The sequence below is a fragment of the Bos grunniens genome, chromosome 14 (genome assembly GCF_055505025.1).
Source record: "Bos grunniens cultivar Pamir isolate PY7600 chromosome 14, Bosgru_T2T1.0, whole genome shotgun sequence".
Taxonomy (NCBI): domain Eukaryota; kingdom Metazoa; phylum Chordata; class Mammalia; order Artiodactyla; family Bovidae; genus Bos; species Bos grunniens.
Window position 1 is genome coordinate 70,082,086 of NC_141178.1, and position 15,894 is coordinate 70,097,979.

The 15,894-nt window shown below is 39.0% G+C and overlaps 1 protein-coding gene across 9 annotated transcripts in view; it reads left to right on the top strand.

Annotated features, from left to right (window-relative positions):
* Window positions 1–15,894, top strand: part of LOC147359647 (uncharacterized) — a 442,120-nt gene that overhangs the window by 413,260 nt on the left and 12,966 nt on the right. For 4 of the 9 annotated variants that reach the window (XR_015141085.1, XR_015141111.1, XM_086337346.1 and 1 more), the window contains one exon: window positions 3,272–3,334. The exons of 2 other annotated variants lie outside the window; for them this stretch is intronic. Coding sequence is in view for 2 of the 7 variants with exons in the window: in XM_086337346.1 (XP_086193472.1) it covers window positions 3,272–3,282 (11 nt within the window). In the remaining 5 variants the exon portion in view is untranslated. Of the gene's footprint in view, window positions 1–130; window positions 338–3,271; window positions 3,611–15,894 lie in introns of those variants that run through there. 3 more of the 9 variants (XR_015141079.1, XR_015141107.1, XM_086337345.1) reach the window with 2 other exon arrangements.

Consider the following 15,894-nt stretch of genomic DNA (forward strand, 5'->3'; position numbering starts at 1 on the left):
GTCAGTACTTAGCACAGCGCCTAGCATATGTTAACCTTTTATGATAAATAACTTTCTTTGTTATTTCTCCTTTAGAGGAGGAATCACCCTTTCCCCTCTCTGTCTAACCATATTCTTTTCTGTTCTTCAGCACTAGGTTCAGTCATGCTTTTCTCAACCGCTGGTGTGCCCTGAATCCACCACTCGTTTTGACTTTTCTCACTCACTGTGCAGGATCATAAACTCCTGCAGGGCACCGGTTGTTTTCCATGTTTTTGTGGCATTCCTCTCAGCACCTTGCACAGTGCAATGTAATTGTAGGCCAGTCAATAAATGCTTGTTGAATGAATGCATTAAACCTCATGATCGATCTTCTGACCTTGAACTCACTACAATGTCCTAAAGAGCTGAGCTAACTTCTTAGGCCAAGCACAATTAAAAATCATATGTATATATGCATTTCTTAAAGGAGAACTTTGTGATACCAAATTATTGGTGAACCCAGTGGTTCTTGACTGGGGAGATTTCCCCCCAGAAGACATTTGGCAATGTCTGGAAACGTTTTTGGTTGTCGCAATTGTGGGGTGTACAACTGGCTTTCAGTGTGGAGGGATCCAGGATGCTGTTAAATATTCTACAATACACATCAGCTTCCCACACAAAGAATTATCCGGCCCCAAATGTCAACCGTGCCAAGACTGAGGAAACCTGGGTTAGATAAGATATCAAAAGAGATTATAGAATTTACATAGAATTTATCGAACACTTTATAAATATGTACTATGCATCTATGTTGCATGTGATTTTGGATCATGTATAAATGCATGAGGGCTGCTCTGGTGGCTCAGTGGTAAATAATCCTCCTGCAATGAAAGAGACATGGGTTTGATCCCTGGGTTGGGAAGAACCCTTGGAGTAGGAAATGGCAATCTACTCCAGTATTCTTGCCTGGGAAATGCCATGGACAGAGGAGCCTAGTGGCTACAGTCCATGGGATCCCAAGAGTTAGATGTGACTTAGCAACTACACCACCACCACCATAAATGCATGGAAAATGGGAAGAAATCTCTACTGTTAAATTCTTTTTGAATCAAAATTTCAAAGCTACTAGGAAAAAATCATATGTCGTTAAACTCTGCTAATTCAGAAGAATGTAAGGGAAAGTCATTACCTACCATGTGATTTATATAAGAACAGCCAAGTTTATGATTTGACACAATATACAGTAATTAAATATGGCAACTAGCAATTGATGCTCATAAAGAGATTCTCAAAATGGCTGTGAATTGCCTGTAATTGATGAGTTTATATTCAAAGGAGTGATGATAAAGAACTTTTTAGATTTTGGAAAGTTTTTGAAATACTTTTAACACTTCCCTTTCTCATACCTTTATAATCTCAACTAAGAATTGCAAACTGTGCATAAAATTCCCATCGTTGTTGTTTAGTTGACAAGTCGTGTCTGACTCTTTTGTGACCCCATGGACTGTAGCCTGCCAGGCTCTTCTGTTCATGGAATTCTTCAGGCAGGAATACTGGAATGGGTTGCCATTTCCTTCTCCAACGGATCTTCCTGACCCAGGGATCAAACCCGTGTCTCCTGTACTGCAGGTGGGTTCTTTACCACTCATCCCCCAGGAAGGCCCCCAAATTCCCATTAGAAGTATCCAAATTAACTAATCTTTTGATGATAAAATCATAATCACATAGTTCTTAAACTGAAATACTTTAAAACACACACACACACACACACACTCATAGCAGCCAGATCTTTTCATGGAAGCCAGTAACAGAGATATGGGTAAAGCAAAAAGCAAAAAAAAAAAAAAAAAGGCTGTAATAGAAGTCAGGCTTATTTGGTATACAGCTTATGTGTCTGCAAGAAAGATGTTTTATGTCAACTATTCTAATCTATTTTTTCAGTAGATTTTATTTTGGGGGCTTACCTGATGGCTCAGAGGTTAAAGCACCTGCCTGCAATGTGGGAGACCCGGGTTTGATCCCTGGGTTAGGAAGGTCCCCTGGAGAAGGAAATGGCAACCCACTCCAGTATTCTTGCCTGGAGAATCCCATGGACAGAGGAACCTGGTAGGCTACAGTCCACAGGATCACAAAGAGTTGGACACGACTGAGGAACTGCACTTCACTTCACTTCTTCATTCTAATCTATTTTTCAGTAGATTTTATTTTTTGGAGCAGTTTTAGGTGGACAGCAAATGAACATAAAGGATAAAGATTCCCCATATATCTTCTTCCCTGACCCCTGAACAAGGCTCTGCATCACCAACATCCCCCAGCAGAGTGATGACCTTTGTAACAATGGATGAATCTGTAGTCATACATCATTATCACCTGAAGCCATGGTCTACTTCAGGGTTCACTGTATTCTATGGGATATTCTATGGGCTTTGACAAATGCTTACTGAGATGTATCCACCATTATAGTATCATCCAGGGTAGTTTCACTGCCCTGAAAGAATTATTTTTAAAATAAAAACCAGAACAAATGAGGGCTCGTAAAGTTACTACCAGCAAGATAGTTTTCATGTTAAAGAAAAGCCCGTCTTTCTTAGGTTATTTACACAAAGAAATTTCATTTCCAAAAGAAAACTGGGACGTCTATAACTGGAAACCAGACATAGAAATGCTTGCACGTTCAACCCTAACTTTTCTTTTTAACCACATTGTCTTTTGGAATATGAAGGAATTTGCTTTATAAAAATTTCCATTCTTGGAGTATAGAGAAACTTGTGAAACTTCAGACAATGAGGAAAAGACTGGTTATAAAAGAAACTTCTTATAAAACAGTGAGTTATAACCATAAATTCTTCCAGTTCTGAACCCTGAAAGATCAGGGAAACTTGACAAAATGAAAATGTTAAAATTTTCAGGCAAGCCAAATGAACTTGTAAAAGCATATTTGCATCCATGTAAAAGAACCTGGTACAAGAAGGTATAACGGGGGCAGTTTGGATGAAACATGAAATTAAACACATGCATGACTGTTACCAGCAAAGCTAAAATAAAATGAAGCAGATGTCTACTTGCTTAAATAGGTGATTTCTGTGTTAGGAAGTAAAAACTGAGCTTGAGAAATAATAGCATATATATCAGGTTTAATCACTAATGACTGTATGGTTCAAATAATTCCGTCACTCCTGTGAAAAGTAGACTTTTTAGTAACTTTGCTCGAAACATCTGAGACTTTTGAAAGTGAGAGTAACTCTGATAGTATGAAAAACACATTTCCAATGTCATAGTTTTTTTTGTTTTTGTTTTTAACAAATATTAGGAGAGGCATGAGTTGGACACAACTGAAGCGACTTGGCATACATGCATGCATTGGAAAAGGAAATGGCAACCCACTCCAGTATTCTTGCCTGGAGAATGCCAGGGACACAGGAGCCTGGTGGGCTGCTGTCTATGGAGTCGCACGGAATTGGACACAACTGAAGCGACTTAGCAGCAGCAGCAGCAGGAGAGGCATGCTGGTGCCATGTAATGAGTAATGGATTAAGGGTGTAGAGGTCAGACAATTTGTGTTTTACTCAGCCTTGCTATTAACTAACTGTGTGGCCTGTTATGTAACTTCTGTGATCAACAGTTTACACCTTTAAAATGTCATTGAGTATGGGGGCTCACTTCCGATTTTCTTGACTGGGAGAATGCTTGCTTAAATCCTAGGGACAGGAAAATGGAGGACAGTTGGGGATGAGGGATTGACAGGAAGACAAAGACAAGCTCAGTGCTGGAGGTGACATGTCTTTGGTTAGCAGGAGGATTAATCCACGAGGAGTTTCATTTCCTCATAAAATACAATTTTGAAACGTGCCGCTATTATGAAGGTATAGAGGTAAGACCTTCACTGGGAAAGAAGTACATGCCAGGCCTCAGTAGACTGTCTGATGGAGGAATTAAGCAATGAACGATAGATGTGCCATGTCCGCCTATACTCCCCATCCTCAGCATTGCCTGTCCTCGCATCTTTGAGTGTAAGTGGCTATAAGCCACATGCCTTTATGAACACTGTTGGGTGGGGAAGAGAGATGAATGGGTCCTTTGATTTGGATCTTGTCTTTTAATTATTTGATGACTATCTTCTATTCCAAAACTTATGAGCCTCTCTCCCATTATAAAAATAATAATAATTGTCATTGCATGTTGGGCATAATTCACATATAAATTCAAAATTTTATGAAGTATATATTATTACTTGCATTTTACAATGAGCAAATCTATATTCAGATAGGCCAAGCAATTTGAGCAAGTCCCCACAACTGTTCAGTAAAAGAAGAAAGGCACCATCTCTTAGGTCTGATTGGATGAAATCTGAATTTTCCTGGTATTCTTTTTATGAAACCCTGTGGCTCTCTTTTATAAAACTGGAGAGGTCCTTCATGCCCGGGATGGACTCCAGGTCTATCGTTGTTTCTAATGATGAATTATGGCCTTGGTTGCCTTGTAACCCATGCTTCTCAGAACACTAGCTTTGGTGACCACCTGGCTAGAGTGATTTATTGAAAAGTGACTGTTCTTCCTTCGATGCACACAAGTGCATCGCCAGTACACCTTGGGGTAATTATATCATGGATGAAGGACTGCAATGGCAACCACCCATGGAGTTGTTTATGTCCTGGAGCTGCAGTGCATGGCACCCCAGAGGGCTCTTCCTCCTGCTGAGGTTCGAAGGCTGTGGGCATGGAGGTCAGGGTGGGGGTGGGAGATGAGCACTAACCTATTACCATGGAGACAGGGACACTGATAAAGAACAGGCATCCTGAGGAAGAAGCATCTAGAGTAGCCGTATTGCACTTCTCAGAAGGTCCTGGTGGAATTAAACAAAAATGCTGACCTTTTTCAAAATGCCCATGCATAATTTATAACCCACCTCCTAAATTGGTTCCCTCAACCTTTTTTGCTTTAAACATTCAATGGTTTATGCCACATTCAAGTTCCAGTTCAAATATATAATCAAATTCTAAAAACATTTTCACCTTAATAGGCTCTTTGGTTGAAATGAGGTGATGATGCGGCTCATCTACCTTCAATAGCAAAAGTGGACATTGGCAGATTTAGTTTTGCATTTGAATTCCCTTTGAATAAAAGCTTCACCAAAGAGCCTCTATTTTTAGCTGTATTTAATTAAAATTTTAAGAATAGGCCTTTCCTTCTACACTGAAATCCAACCAAATTTTGTGGATAAAAAGTGAAGAAGAAAGTTAACTAGTATGTATTAAGTAACATTTTAAAAAATCAGTTTTATACAAGTAAAATTGTTCTCATGAAAAGGCAATACTTGCCTCGTAAAGGCGTTTCAGGGATTAATATGTGACACAGGTATGGCAAGTTCAAAAGCCTGCAGGGAACCAAGAAGACCAAGTATTCCATGACATCCCTTGTGTGTGGAATCTAAAAAGAAATGATGCAAATGAACTTATTTACAAACAGAGACTCACAGACTCAGAGAACTAACTTATTGTTGCCTATAGGAACGGATAGTTAAGGAGTTTGGGATGGATATGTACACACTGCTGTAATTAAAATGGTTAACCAGTAAGGACCCATGGTATAGCACATGGGACTCTGCTCACTGTTATGTGGCAGCCTGGATGGGAGGGGAATTATGGGGAGAATGGATACATGTATATGCATGGCTGAGTCCCTTCACAGCATTGTTAATACCACAACATTGTTAATCAGCTATATCCCAATATAAAGTAAAAAGTTTAAATTTTTTTTTAAAAAAACAGCCTCTTCTCTTCTTCTTAGTCTGATTTAATGAAATTTCAATGTGTTGCTTGAACTGTTGTGCAAGAAAACGCACACTTCAACCTATCTCTGAAAAGAGATGTAGTTATGTAACCTGCTAATCTGCATAATGTAGATGTTAAAAGAAAAAAACAAAAGTCTGCAGGAGCCAAGAAGACTGTATACATAGGAGAATGGGCTGAATGCCAGGCAACAGGGCAGGGTAGGGCCTGAAGCAGTTTGGAGAGTGCATGTACAATCTGAAGTAGGCATTTGCTATTCAGCTTTGCCATTGTTTAAAAAAGAATAGCCATTAATGGAGAAAATGGTGAAATTTCCTAAGCTTTAAATAAAGGCAACTGATTCAAAATACTAAAACATCCATCAGTTAAAAAAAAATACAAATACACAAATAAATATGTCATAGACTGCCAGTGTGTGAGGCTTCAGATGATGTCTACTAAAAGCTTAGCATAGTGCCTAGCACCTAGTAAGTCTTAATAAAGGCTAACTATTATTTGTTATTCTTGGAGATATGCTGAGAGGTTTGAGCTTTTTTCTTGTTTATGGATCAGGGGTTTTAAGGCTCCATAATCTGAGTTGGTGGTGACAGAGCCTAGCCTAGGTTTCTTTGATCTCAAGTCTCAGTTACCTACCCAGTAGTGAGTGGTTAGGAGTGTTCCTTAATAGCTTATAGTTTTTTATGTTGACCTGATCCCCATGATATTTATGTATGCATGTATGTTTATGTTTAAAAGGAAGAGGACTCATACACAGATGTCTCCATTAAAAAAGTTGAGTGGTATTCCAGACTCATTGCTTCTGGGCGGAATTACTCTCATGGTGACAACATTCCAACAGGGTCTGAATTCATAGTTGTAATACCCCTTTATTATGTTCAGAGAATGAGTCTTTAAAGACCCTTTGTGGCCGCAGCCTAAATGTTAGGTTCTCTAATATTTTGCCACTTTGAAGACAAAGAGATTTCAGATAGACGGAGGTCTCTTTCACTCTTGATAACGCTCATAAGGCAGGAACTATGAAGGTGATAGTTCTTATTTTCGCTGCTTCGTTTCCCAGGCTCAGTGGGAACCTATAGAACGTCTACATTCTAGTCAGGAGAGCCAAAAAGCAAATGAAAGTCAGTGAAGAGACGTGCGCTAACGATCCAGGAAGTGGAACAGTGAGTGGAAAGGTGAGCTTTTGACGCAGGAAGTAGAACTAGATCAATAAAGTGAAGGTGAACTCCTGTCCCAGGAAGTAGAAGGTGATCAGTGAGTAGAAAGGTGAGCTTGTAACCCAGAAAGTAGAATAAGGTAGGCAAATAAAAAAAAAGAGAAAGTAGCTCTTAGAAGCCAAGGATGATTATTTTTTAAAATTTCTGTCCTTATGCCAAGGAAAGGCCAATAGCACCAGGGATTATTTGAAAACAGGAAGCTCAACCCAGTGTTCTTGGACAACCTAGAGGGGTGGGTCGGGGTGGGAGATGGGTTCAGGAGGGGTGGGATGTATGTATACCTGTGGCTGATTCATGTTGATGTGTGGCAGAGGCCAACACAATATTGTAGAGCACTCGTCCTCTCTTAATTGTATTTTATTCTGTACTTATCAATATCATACAATTATAACCTTTGATGATTAAAAAAGAAAGAAAATCAAAGCAGAAAAAAAAAAAGAATGACTGATTACCTTAAATTAGACTTTGTAGGCTTCCTGCCTCTGCAGCTGTGAGGTTTTTACTTAACCTTTCTCTGACTCAGCTTCCTCATCTGTAAAATTGAGATAATAATACTGCTTGCCTCTCCAGTTGTTCTGAGAGTTAAATAGTCTATGCAAGTGCTTAGTATGCTGCCTGATATATAGTAAATACTCAATAAATATTATTATTATTGGTATTATTCTCATTTTAAATGTTACAGATTGTCTTTCTCCTGCTTAATAAGCACATGCTTTCATCTACTGGAGTGTCTCTCTCACTTACCTACTGGTTTATTTATTGCAGTGAAGCATCTATAGTTATTTAATTAATAGTTAATGAGAGAGTTTTTGGCGAGACAGGCTCTTTGCACTATTTAATGCTACTGAAAGCACATCTGTTAATTCTGTAGCACAGAGTCCCGCAGTCCCAGGGCACTCTCTCAGTGTCAATCTATGATAAATTGATAACAAGTGAGTTGTTTATTTCCTGGTAAAATGATAGTGCAGGGGGTGGAAGGTGAGAGAGATTGGTTTGTACTGTAGAACAGCTTTTCATACAAAGCATAGCTTCAAATCAGGAAGGCTGGGCTTGGTACGCGTAATGCCTACGGAAGGAAAGAGAACCCAGTCTTGTTTTCTCAGGACCACCTGTCAGTTGAGTGGAAATTTCCTCTCTATTGTATAGACATAAGTATGATAGAATCATATCTACCTGGCTGGAATTCTTACAAAGATGAGTTTGGGCAAGTGCTACATAAGTATTAATAAAAAGCATACTGAATTTCTTCCCCCTATCCTCATAAAGGTGTGTGTCCCCTTCCAGTATCTCTTTTATTATTTCCTTCTTAGTTTTCATTGCTTGTGGATGTGCATTTTATTAAAATGCTGCAAAATATATATTGGATGTGCATTTTATTATAATACTGCAAAATATATATATATAAAATATTATAAGGTATAATTATAGGTCTCTGGCAAAGTAAAGGTCCATATTAATATGTTGTATTTGTCCAGTGTTCATAGCCTGATTTCCACTGATTTGCTGGCTACTTAAACCTCTGCACTGTATCAAAGCAGGGCCACGGTAACAGTGTGTGCCTATGTCCTGACCCCAGTTTCCACGTCTCTCATAAAATGACTTGGGGATGTCGTTTCTGCGAAACAGTAGCCAGTCTTCCTGTGTGCCTGGTGCTCTACAGTTCCAAAAGCACTTTCCCCTGCATTTTTCACTTGATTTTCATAACAAACCTGTGAGCCCAGAAGAGCTTTATGAATTCTATTTTGTATATAGGAAAATAAGCCTGAAAGAATGGAATCAGTTCATAAAGGAACAGGGTAGGGATTTGAACTCAAGAATACATGACTCCAGGGTCCTTGCTTTGTCTTCTAGTCACAGGCAAGGAGAGGTGATTTCTCAGAAACCTCCCTATTAGTTAGAGTGCCTCTTTTTTTTTCTTTTTCTTTTAAAGGATCTGTATACCAAAAGAATGCTTAGAGGTGCAATCAAAGCAAGGAAATGAAGTCCTTTTTTTATCTTCTGATCCTGTTCTGATTCTTTACCTCTTCAAAACTTTCGTGATAAGGTCACAAAGGAGGGTAGATTCCTTCTGAAGTTCAGGTCTTTAGGGAAAAGAAAATCATCCATAGGTCACTGATGTCACTTGACACTGGTGAGAAGTATCAAGAAGTGAAGGGGAATCAGACGTGGGTGTGGATACTGGATCCACCGATTTCTAGTTGTAGTACCATGGACGTTCTCTCTTAAGTCGCTATGTCTTCATCCGGTAAATGGGAAAAATGAGAGTATATGCCTTTTATGGAGGGCATAAAGATTGAAGAAAACATAGTTCCTTTAAACTACTTAGCAAAGAATTGGTGCTGTAGCCTCATAAATGGGAGAAGGCAATGGCAGCCCACTCCAGTACTCCTGCCTGGAAAATCCCATGGATGGGGGAGCCTGATAGGCTGCAGTCCATGGGGTCGCAAAGAGTTGGACGCTACTGAACGACTTTACTTTCACTTTTCACTTTCATGTGTTGGAGAAGGAAATGGCAACCCACTCCAGTGTTCTTGCCTGGAGAATCCCAGGGAGGGGGAGCCTGGTGGGATGCCATCTCTGGGGTCGCACAGAGTCGGACATGACTGAAGCGACTTAGCAGCAGCAGCAGCCTCATAAACAATAGCTATTGTCACTATTACTTATCCTAATTTTACCTTTGATATTTGGATGTTGTAATCAGATAGCATGTAGGGAAATCAGACTATTGGAAGTTTCTCGAGTATATTTTGCCTTAGAGATCTTCCAGGTCTTTGGTTCTTCAGACCCAAAAATAATGAGTAAAGAAAATGATGAATAATATGTGTTCTGCACTCATGCCCTCTGTATCACATTTCAACTTCTGCAAAGAATGATCATATCACTTACTATGTCCCTTTCCAAAAAAATTCAATCCAATTTAACAAATGTTACCTGAGGGCCTACTATGTGTCCAGTACTGTGCTAGGCATTGGGAAGAGAGGTGGACACAACATGGTCTTCAGCCCCAAGAAGTTTTTGGGTGAATGAGGATGATGGAAACAGATGCTTAAAAATTGTGTTGCAAGGTCTATGATGGCTGTAAGCCCAGAATGGTATTAAAGTTATACTAGGGCCACTTAGGGAAGCCTAGAGCTTAGAAGGCAGTCAGAGGAGTCCTGGGAGCATTTTGGTATTACCAGATAGCAAACTTAAAATCAGAAGAGGTGGAAAATAACTTTTAAGAAGATTTCTGGAGCCAAGTCACGAGATCCTATTGACAAGGTGGTGGGCTTTATCTTGGAGGTTAGAAGTTACAAAATAGCATACCATAAGTCATATACACCTTAGATAGCCCATACAGATTATTTGATATCCTGGGTCTTTTAAAAAATGAATTTACATAAATATAAAATACGATTTTCTTACAAATACCGATGGCTACCTCATGGTGAAATCATTCATCCCACATTTCCAGGGAGTATCAACTAACTGGAACTGAAGTATGGATGCCTGTAAAATGCTAGGCAGGTGCTTTCAGATTTTCCACAGTCCTTACCAGTCCCTTTGAATTGTATTAGCCTAATGCACTCGTTTTTGTCATGTTTGACACCCACAGGCATTCTAGACTGCTTTCTGCTTCTTCCATTGTCCATCCTTAACAAAGGTAGGAAACTGTACCTGTAAGAAAACTGGGTATCAGTTTCTTTAATGCATGGATAGTGTCTTCAGACTACAAATAGTTTGTTCCCTGGACACCAAGTTCATCAAACCATTTCTATCCAGGTTAAGGTCAGAGCAGGAAGAAGGAGACAGCAACTTAACAGCCAAAATATTGGTACTACTAGTTATGTCTACAAATAACGGGTTCAGTTCAGTTCAGTAGCTCAGTCGTGTCCGACTCTTTGTGACCCCATGAACCGCAGCACGCCAGGCCTCCCTGTCCATCACCAACTCCCGGGGTTCACCCAAACCCATGTCCATTGTGTTGGTGATGTCATCCAACCATCTCATCCTCTGTCCTCCCCTTCTCCCCTCCTGCCCTCAATCTTTCCCAGCATCAGTGTCTTTTCAAATAAGTCAGCTCTCCCCATCAAGTGGCCAAAGTATAGGAGTTTCAGCTTCAACATCCGTCCTTCCAATGAACACCCAGGACTGATCTCCTTTAGGATGGACTTGTTGGCTCTTCTTGCAGTCCAAGGGACTCTCAAGAGTCTTCTCCAACACCACAGTTCAAAAGCATCAATTCTTCGGTGCTCAGCTTTCTTTATAGTCCAACTCACATCCATACATGATGAATGGAAAAACCATAGCCCTGACTAGACGGACCTTTGTTGGCAAAGTAATGTCGCTGCTTTTTAATATGTTGTCTAGGTTGGTCATAACTTTCCTTCCAAGGAGTAAGCGTCTTTTAATTTCATGGCTGCAATCACCATCCACAGTGATTCTGGAGCCCAGAAAAATAAAGTCAGCCACTGTTTCCACTGTTTCCCCATCTATTTGCCATGAAGTAAGTGATGGGACTGGATGCCATGATCTTAGTTTTCTGAATGTTGAGCTTTAAGCCAACTGTTTCACTGTCTTCTTTTACTCATCAAGAGGCTCTTTAGTTCTTCTTTACTTTCTGCCATAAGGGTGGTGTCATCTGCATATCTGAGATTATTGATATTTCTCCCGGCAATCTTGATTCCAGCTTGTGCTTCCTCCAGCCTAGCGTTTCTCATGATGTACTCTGCATAGAAGTTAAATAAGCAGGGTGACAATATACAGCCTTGATGTACTCCTTTTCCTATTTGGAACCAGTCTGTTGTTCCATGTCTTGTTCTAACTGTTCTTTCCCGACCTGCATATAAGTTTCTCAAGAGGCAGCTCAGGTGGTCTGGTATTCCCATCTCTTTCAGAATTTTCCAGTTTATTGTGATCCACACAGTCAAAGTCTTTAGCATAGTCAATAAAGCAGAAATAGATGTTTTTCTGGAACTCTCTTGCTTTTTTGATGATCCAGTGGATGTTGGCAATTTGATCTGATTCCTCTGTCTTTTCTAAAACCAGCTTGAATATCTGGAAGTTCACGGTTCACGTATTGCCGAAGCCTGGCTTGGAGAATTTTGAGCATTACTTTACTAGCGTGTGAGATAAGTGCAATTGTGCGGTAGTTTGAGCATTGTTTGGCATTGCCTTTCTTTGGGATTGGAATGAAAACTGACCTTTTCCAGTCCTGTGGCCACTGCTGAGTTCTCTAGATTTGCTGACATATTGAGTGCAGCATTTTCACAGCATCGTCTTTTAAGATTTGAATAGCTCAACTGGAATTCCATCACCTCCACTAGCTTTGTTCATAGTGATGCTTCCTAAGGCCCACCTGACTTCACATTCCAGGATGTCCAGCTCTAGGTGAGTGTGAGTGATCACACCTTCGTGATTATCTGGGTCATGAAGATCTTTTTTGTACAGTTCTTCTGTGTATTCTTGCCACCTCTTCTTAATAATGGATGATGTCTACTTATATGTGCCAGCAATTCTGCTATTAAGTTTACACACATCATTTCAAGTAATAATCTTACAAGAACAGTTCTTTAGTATCCCTATTTTACAAATAAAGAAAATGACATTTACAAATGTTGATAGAATGGTCAAAGTTGGACTACCGTAAACATAGTCTTAAACAGTCTGTATTGCTGCAAGCGGGTAGTGTAATATTTCTAAGTGGCTTTATGAGTAGGAAGAGCAAGGTAAAAACAGGAAGAATATTAAAATATACTCAAGGAAAGCCTACTAAGAATTGCCTAAAAGTTGTGCATATCAAGTTGCCATTCAGGTATAGGTCTCAGTCTAACACTTGACCAGATTGTAGCTAACAGGAAACAGCGTAATAGTGATCTACTAATTTTGTCAACACATTTGGAAAGATTTTCTCCTTAAATAACAAATAAAGTGAAAAACCAGTTTTAAAAACTTTTTGGAAAATTGCAGGATAAAGAAAAGGGAACTTTGTCCAGAAGAATAGAAAGAAAATTTATTTCTTTCTATAAATAGAATAGAAAGAAAAATCATTTCTAATTAATAGAAATAAAACTATCACTATTTTAGAAACCAGTTGATATAAAAGTAAAGAAATAATGCCTCTTGGAAACAGAAGCAGATCATCATAATAAGGTAACATAAGCTGAGAGAAACAATATTAGGATAAGCTGAAAATACATATAAGTGTTGTAAAAGATGATAAGGAAACTAAAAAAGCAAAACCAAAACTTCAGTTGCATAATTAAAATAATTTGTGGGGGGAGAAAAAGGAAGGAAGAGTCAGAAATCATTCTTCCTGAATGACAGCTTATATAGTTCCAACTGACTTGCTGCTGAGAAAAAGAAAATGGACAAAATATTTACAAAGCTTAAAAAATACACACTTATACACATACAAGGTGGTAAGACATAATATCAAGAAAAACAACAAATACCAGAATAAAGCATATAAAGACAAAAGAATGAAAATACAGAAAAGTGTGTAACATATATAAGCATCCAGTAAGGAAGTCTAACATGTATATAATTGGAAATCCAGAAGGAGAGGAGAAAGGGGAAAAAAGGCAAAAAGCAATACAAATTTCCAAAAAATAGTAAAGAAATTGAGCCATCAATTCCAGAAGTCCTATAAACACCATGAAGGAAGAATATAAAGAAAACTATACTGAAGAGTATCATAAAAAACTGCTAAAACTAAGAACAAAGATAAAAATCTTAAGGAAAAAGGGAAAGTGGGGAAGGCATGTTATCTTCTGAAGAGCAACAGTAAGACAGACAGCCGATTTTATCAATAGAAACTATAGGAAGCAGAAGACAAAGGAATGGTATCTTTAAAGTGCTGAAAGAAAATGAGAGACAATCTGAAATGTTAACACAGAAAAAAATCCCTTCAAGAATTATCGTGAATTTAAGAGATTCAAACAAACACAAACTAAGGGAATTCATCACCAGCAGAGCAGCTCTAATGAAACACTAAAAGGAGTGATTCAATGCCAATGAAATATCTGCCACATGGAAGCTAAGGAATGCAGGAATGAATAAAGAATATCAGAAAATAGTAAACATGTGGGTAAACATAATCGCAACATATACACAGAATTTATAGGAAACTTTTACACAACAACGAGAAAAAAGACAATCAGCGGGAATATGTACACCGTTCTCTAACCAGTCCCGTAGGAAAGTCTTCTGTGGCCAAAACCATGTGGAAGTGTTCGTCTTCGTTGGTAATCATGTGGTACAAATTGAAATAAAAACAAAGTACAACTAAATGCTCACCAGAGTACTAAAATTAAAAGACTGACAATACTGAATTGATAGCAAAGTTGTGAAAAAACAGGAGCTCTCATAGGCAGTTGGTGGAAGTTAAATTATTATAGTTGTTAAATCACTGGAGTTAAGTTAAATTATTAGAGTTATAAAAATTGAAAATTAATATGCCTTATAGCACAAAAATTCTACTTCTTATATTTATATAAGATAGAAATAGCAGCATGTGATCACAAAAAGACATTCTCAAGAAGTTTCTTAGGAGCATCGTTTGTAAAAACCCCAAGCTTGAAACAACTCAAATGCTCATCAACAGCAGAATAAATAAATTGTGGTACTCAATAAGGTACTGTAAATTAAACAGTTCTGCAAATTATAGCCCATGGGCCAAATCTGACTCACTTGCCTGTTTTTTCAAATACATCTTATTAGAATACAGTCAATCTCATTCTTCTATATATTGCTAATAGCTTGTTTCATGCTATAACAGAGTTGAGTCATTGCAGTAAAGACCATCTGTTCTTCAAAGTCAATTAAAAAATATATATATATATATATGTATGTTGCCTTTACAGAAAAAGTTTGCCAACCCTTCTGTAGGTCAGTGAACATAAGTGGACTACAACTATGTTTGTTAACATGTATGAATATTACAAATAAAATCTTGAGTAAAAAGAAACCACCCCTCCCCAAGAAAAAAATTACACAGATAACATTCTTCAAACAGTGTTTTTGAGCTCCTTTCTCTACCTCTCCTAGAATTTTCTCTGTTTTAAAATTTAACTCTGTCCTTCCAGTTGCCCAGGACAAGAATCTACATTCTCACTTCCAATCTATCAGAAAGTCTTATTGGTTTTTTAATGTACCTTACCTTTGAGGTACATTAAGTGTTCAACCACATCACCACTTCTTCCCTCATCATTCTGGTTCATGGCACCATCACCTCTCATCAGGACTATGGCAATAACCTCACTGGTGTCTCTCCTTCTGCCCTTGGCCCTATTCACAGCAGATAGAGCCATTCTACTAAAAAGCAAATCAGGCTTCCCTGGTGGCAGAGTCATTAAGAATCCTCCTTGCAATGCAGAGGACACCAGTTCAATCCCTGATCTCGAAAGATCTCACATGCCTAGGAGCAGCTAAGCCTGTGAGTCAACTACTGAGCCCATTCTCTAGAGCCAGTGCTCAGCAGCAAGAGAAGGAACTGCAATGAGAAGCCTGCACATCACAATTAGATACTAGCCCCTGCTCACTGCAGCTAGAGAAAGGCCATGTGCAGCAAAGAAGACCCAACACAGCCAAGAAAGTAGCTAACTAGATGAATAAAAACTTTTTAAAAGTCAGCTCACTCTACTTCTTTGCTCATAACTTTTCACTGGCCTGTCTTCTGAGAGCAACTGCTAAGATTCTTACTCTTACCATCTCTTCACATGGCCTTACCTGATCTGCCTTTGTATTACCCCAGTGGCCTCCTCTCCTGCTACTCCCCTCAACCCCTCCCCTCTCCCTACCCTTGCTCACTCTCGCTCACTCTAGACCAGGCACACTGGTCTCTGCTCTTCTTTGAAACCACGCTAGTCAAGGTCACTGAACTTGCTGTTCTAACCAGTCTGTTCTTCTTTTAGATATCCCTTTGGTTCACTCCCTCACCTACTTCAGAT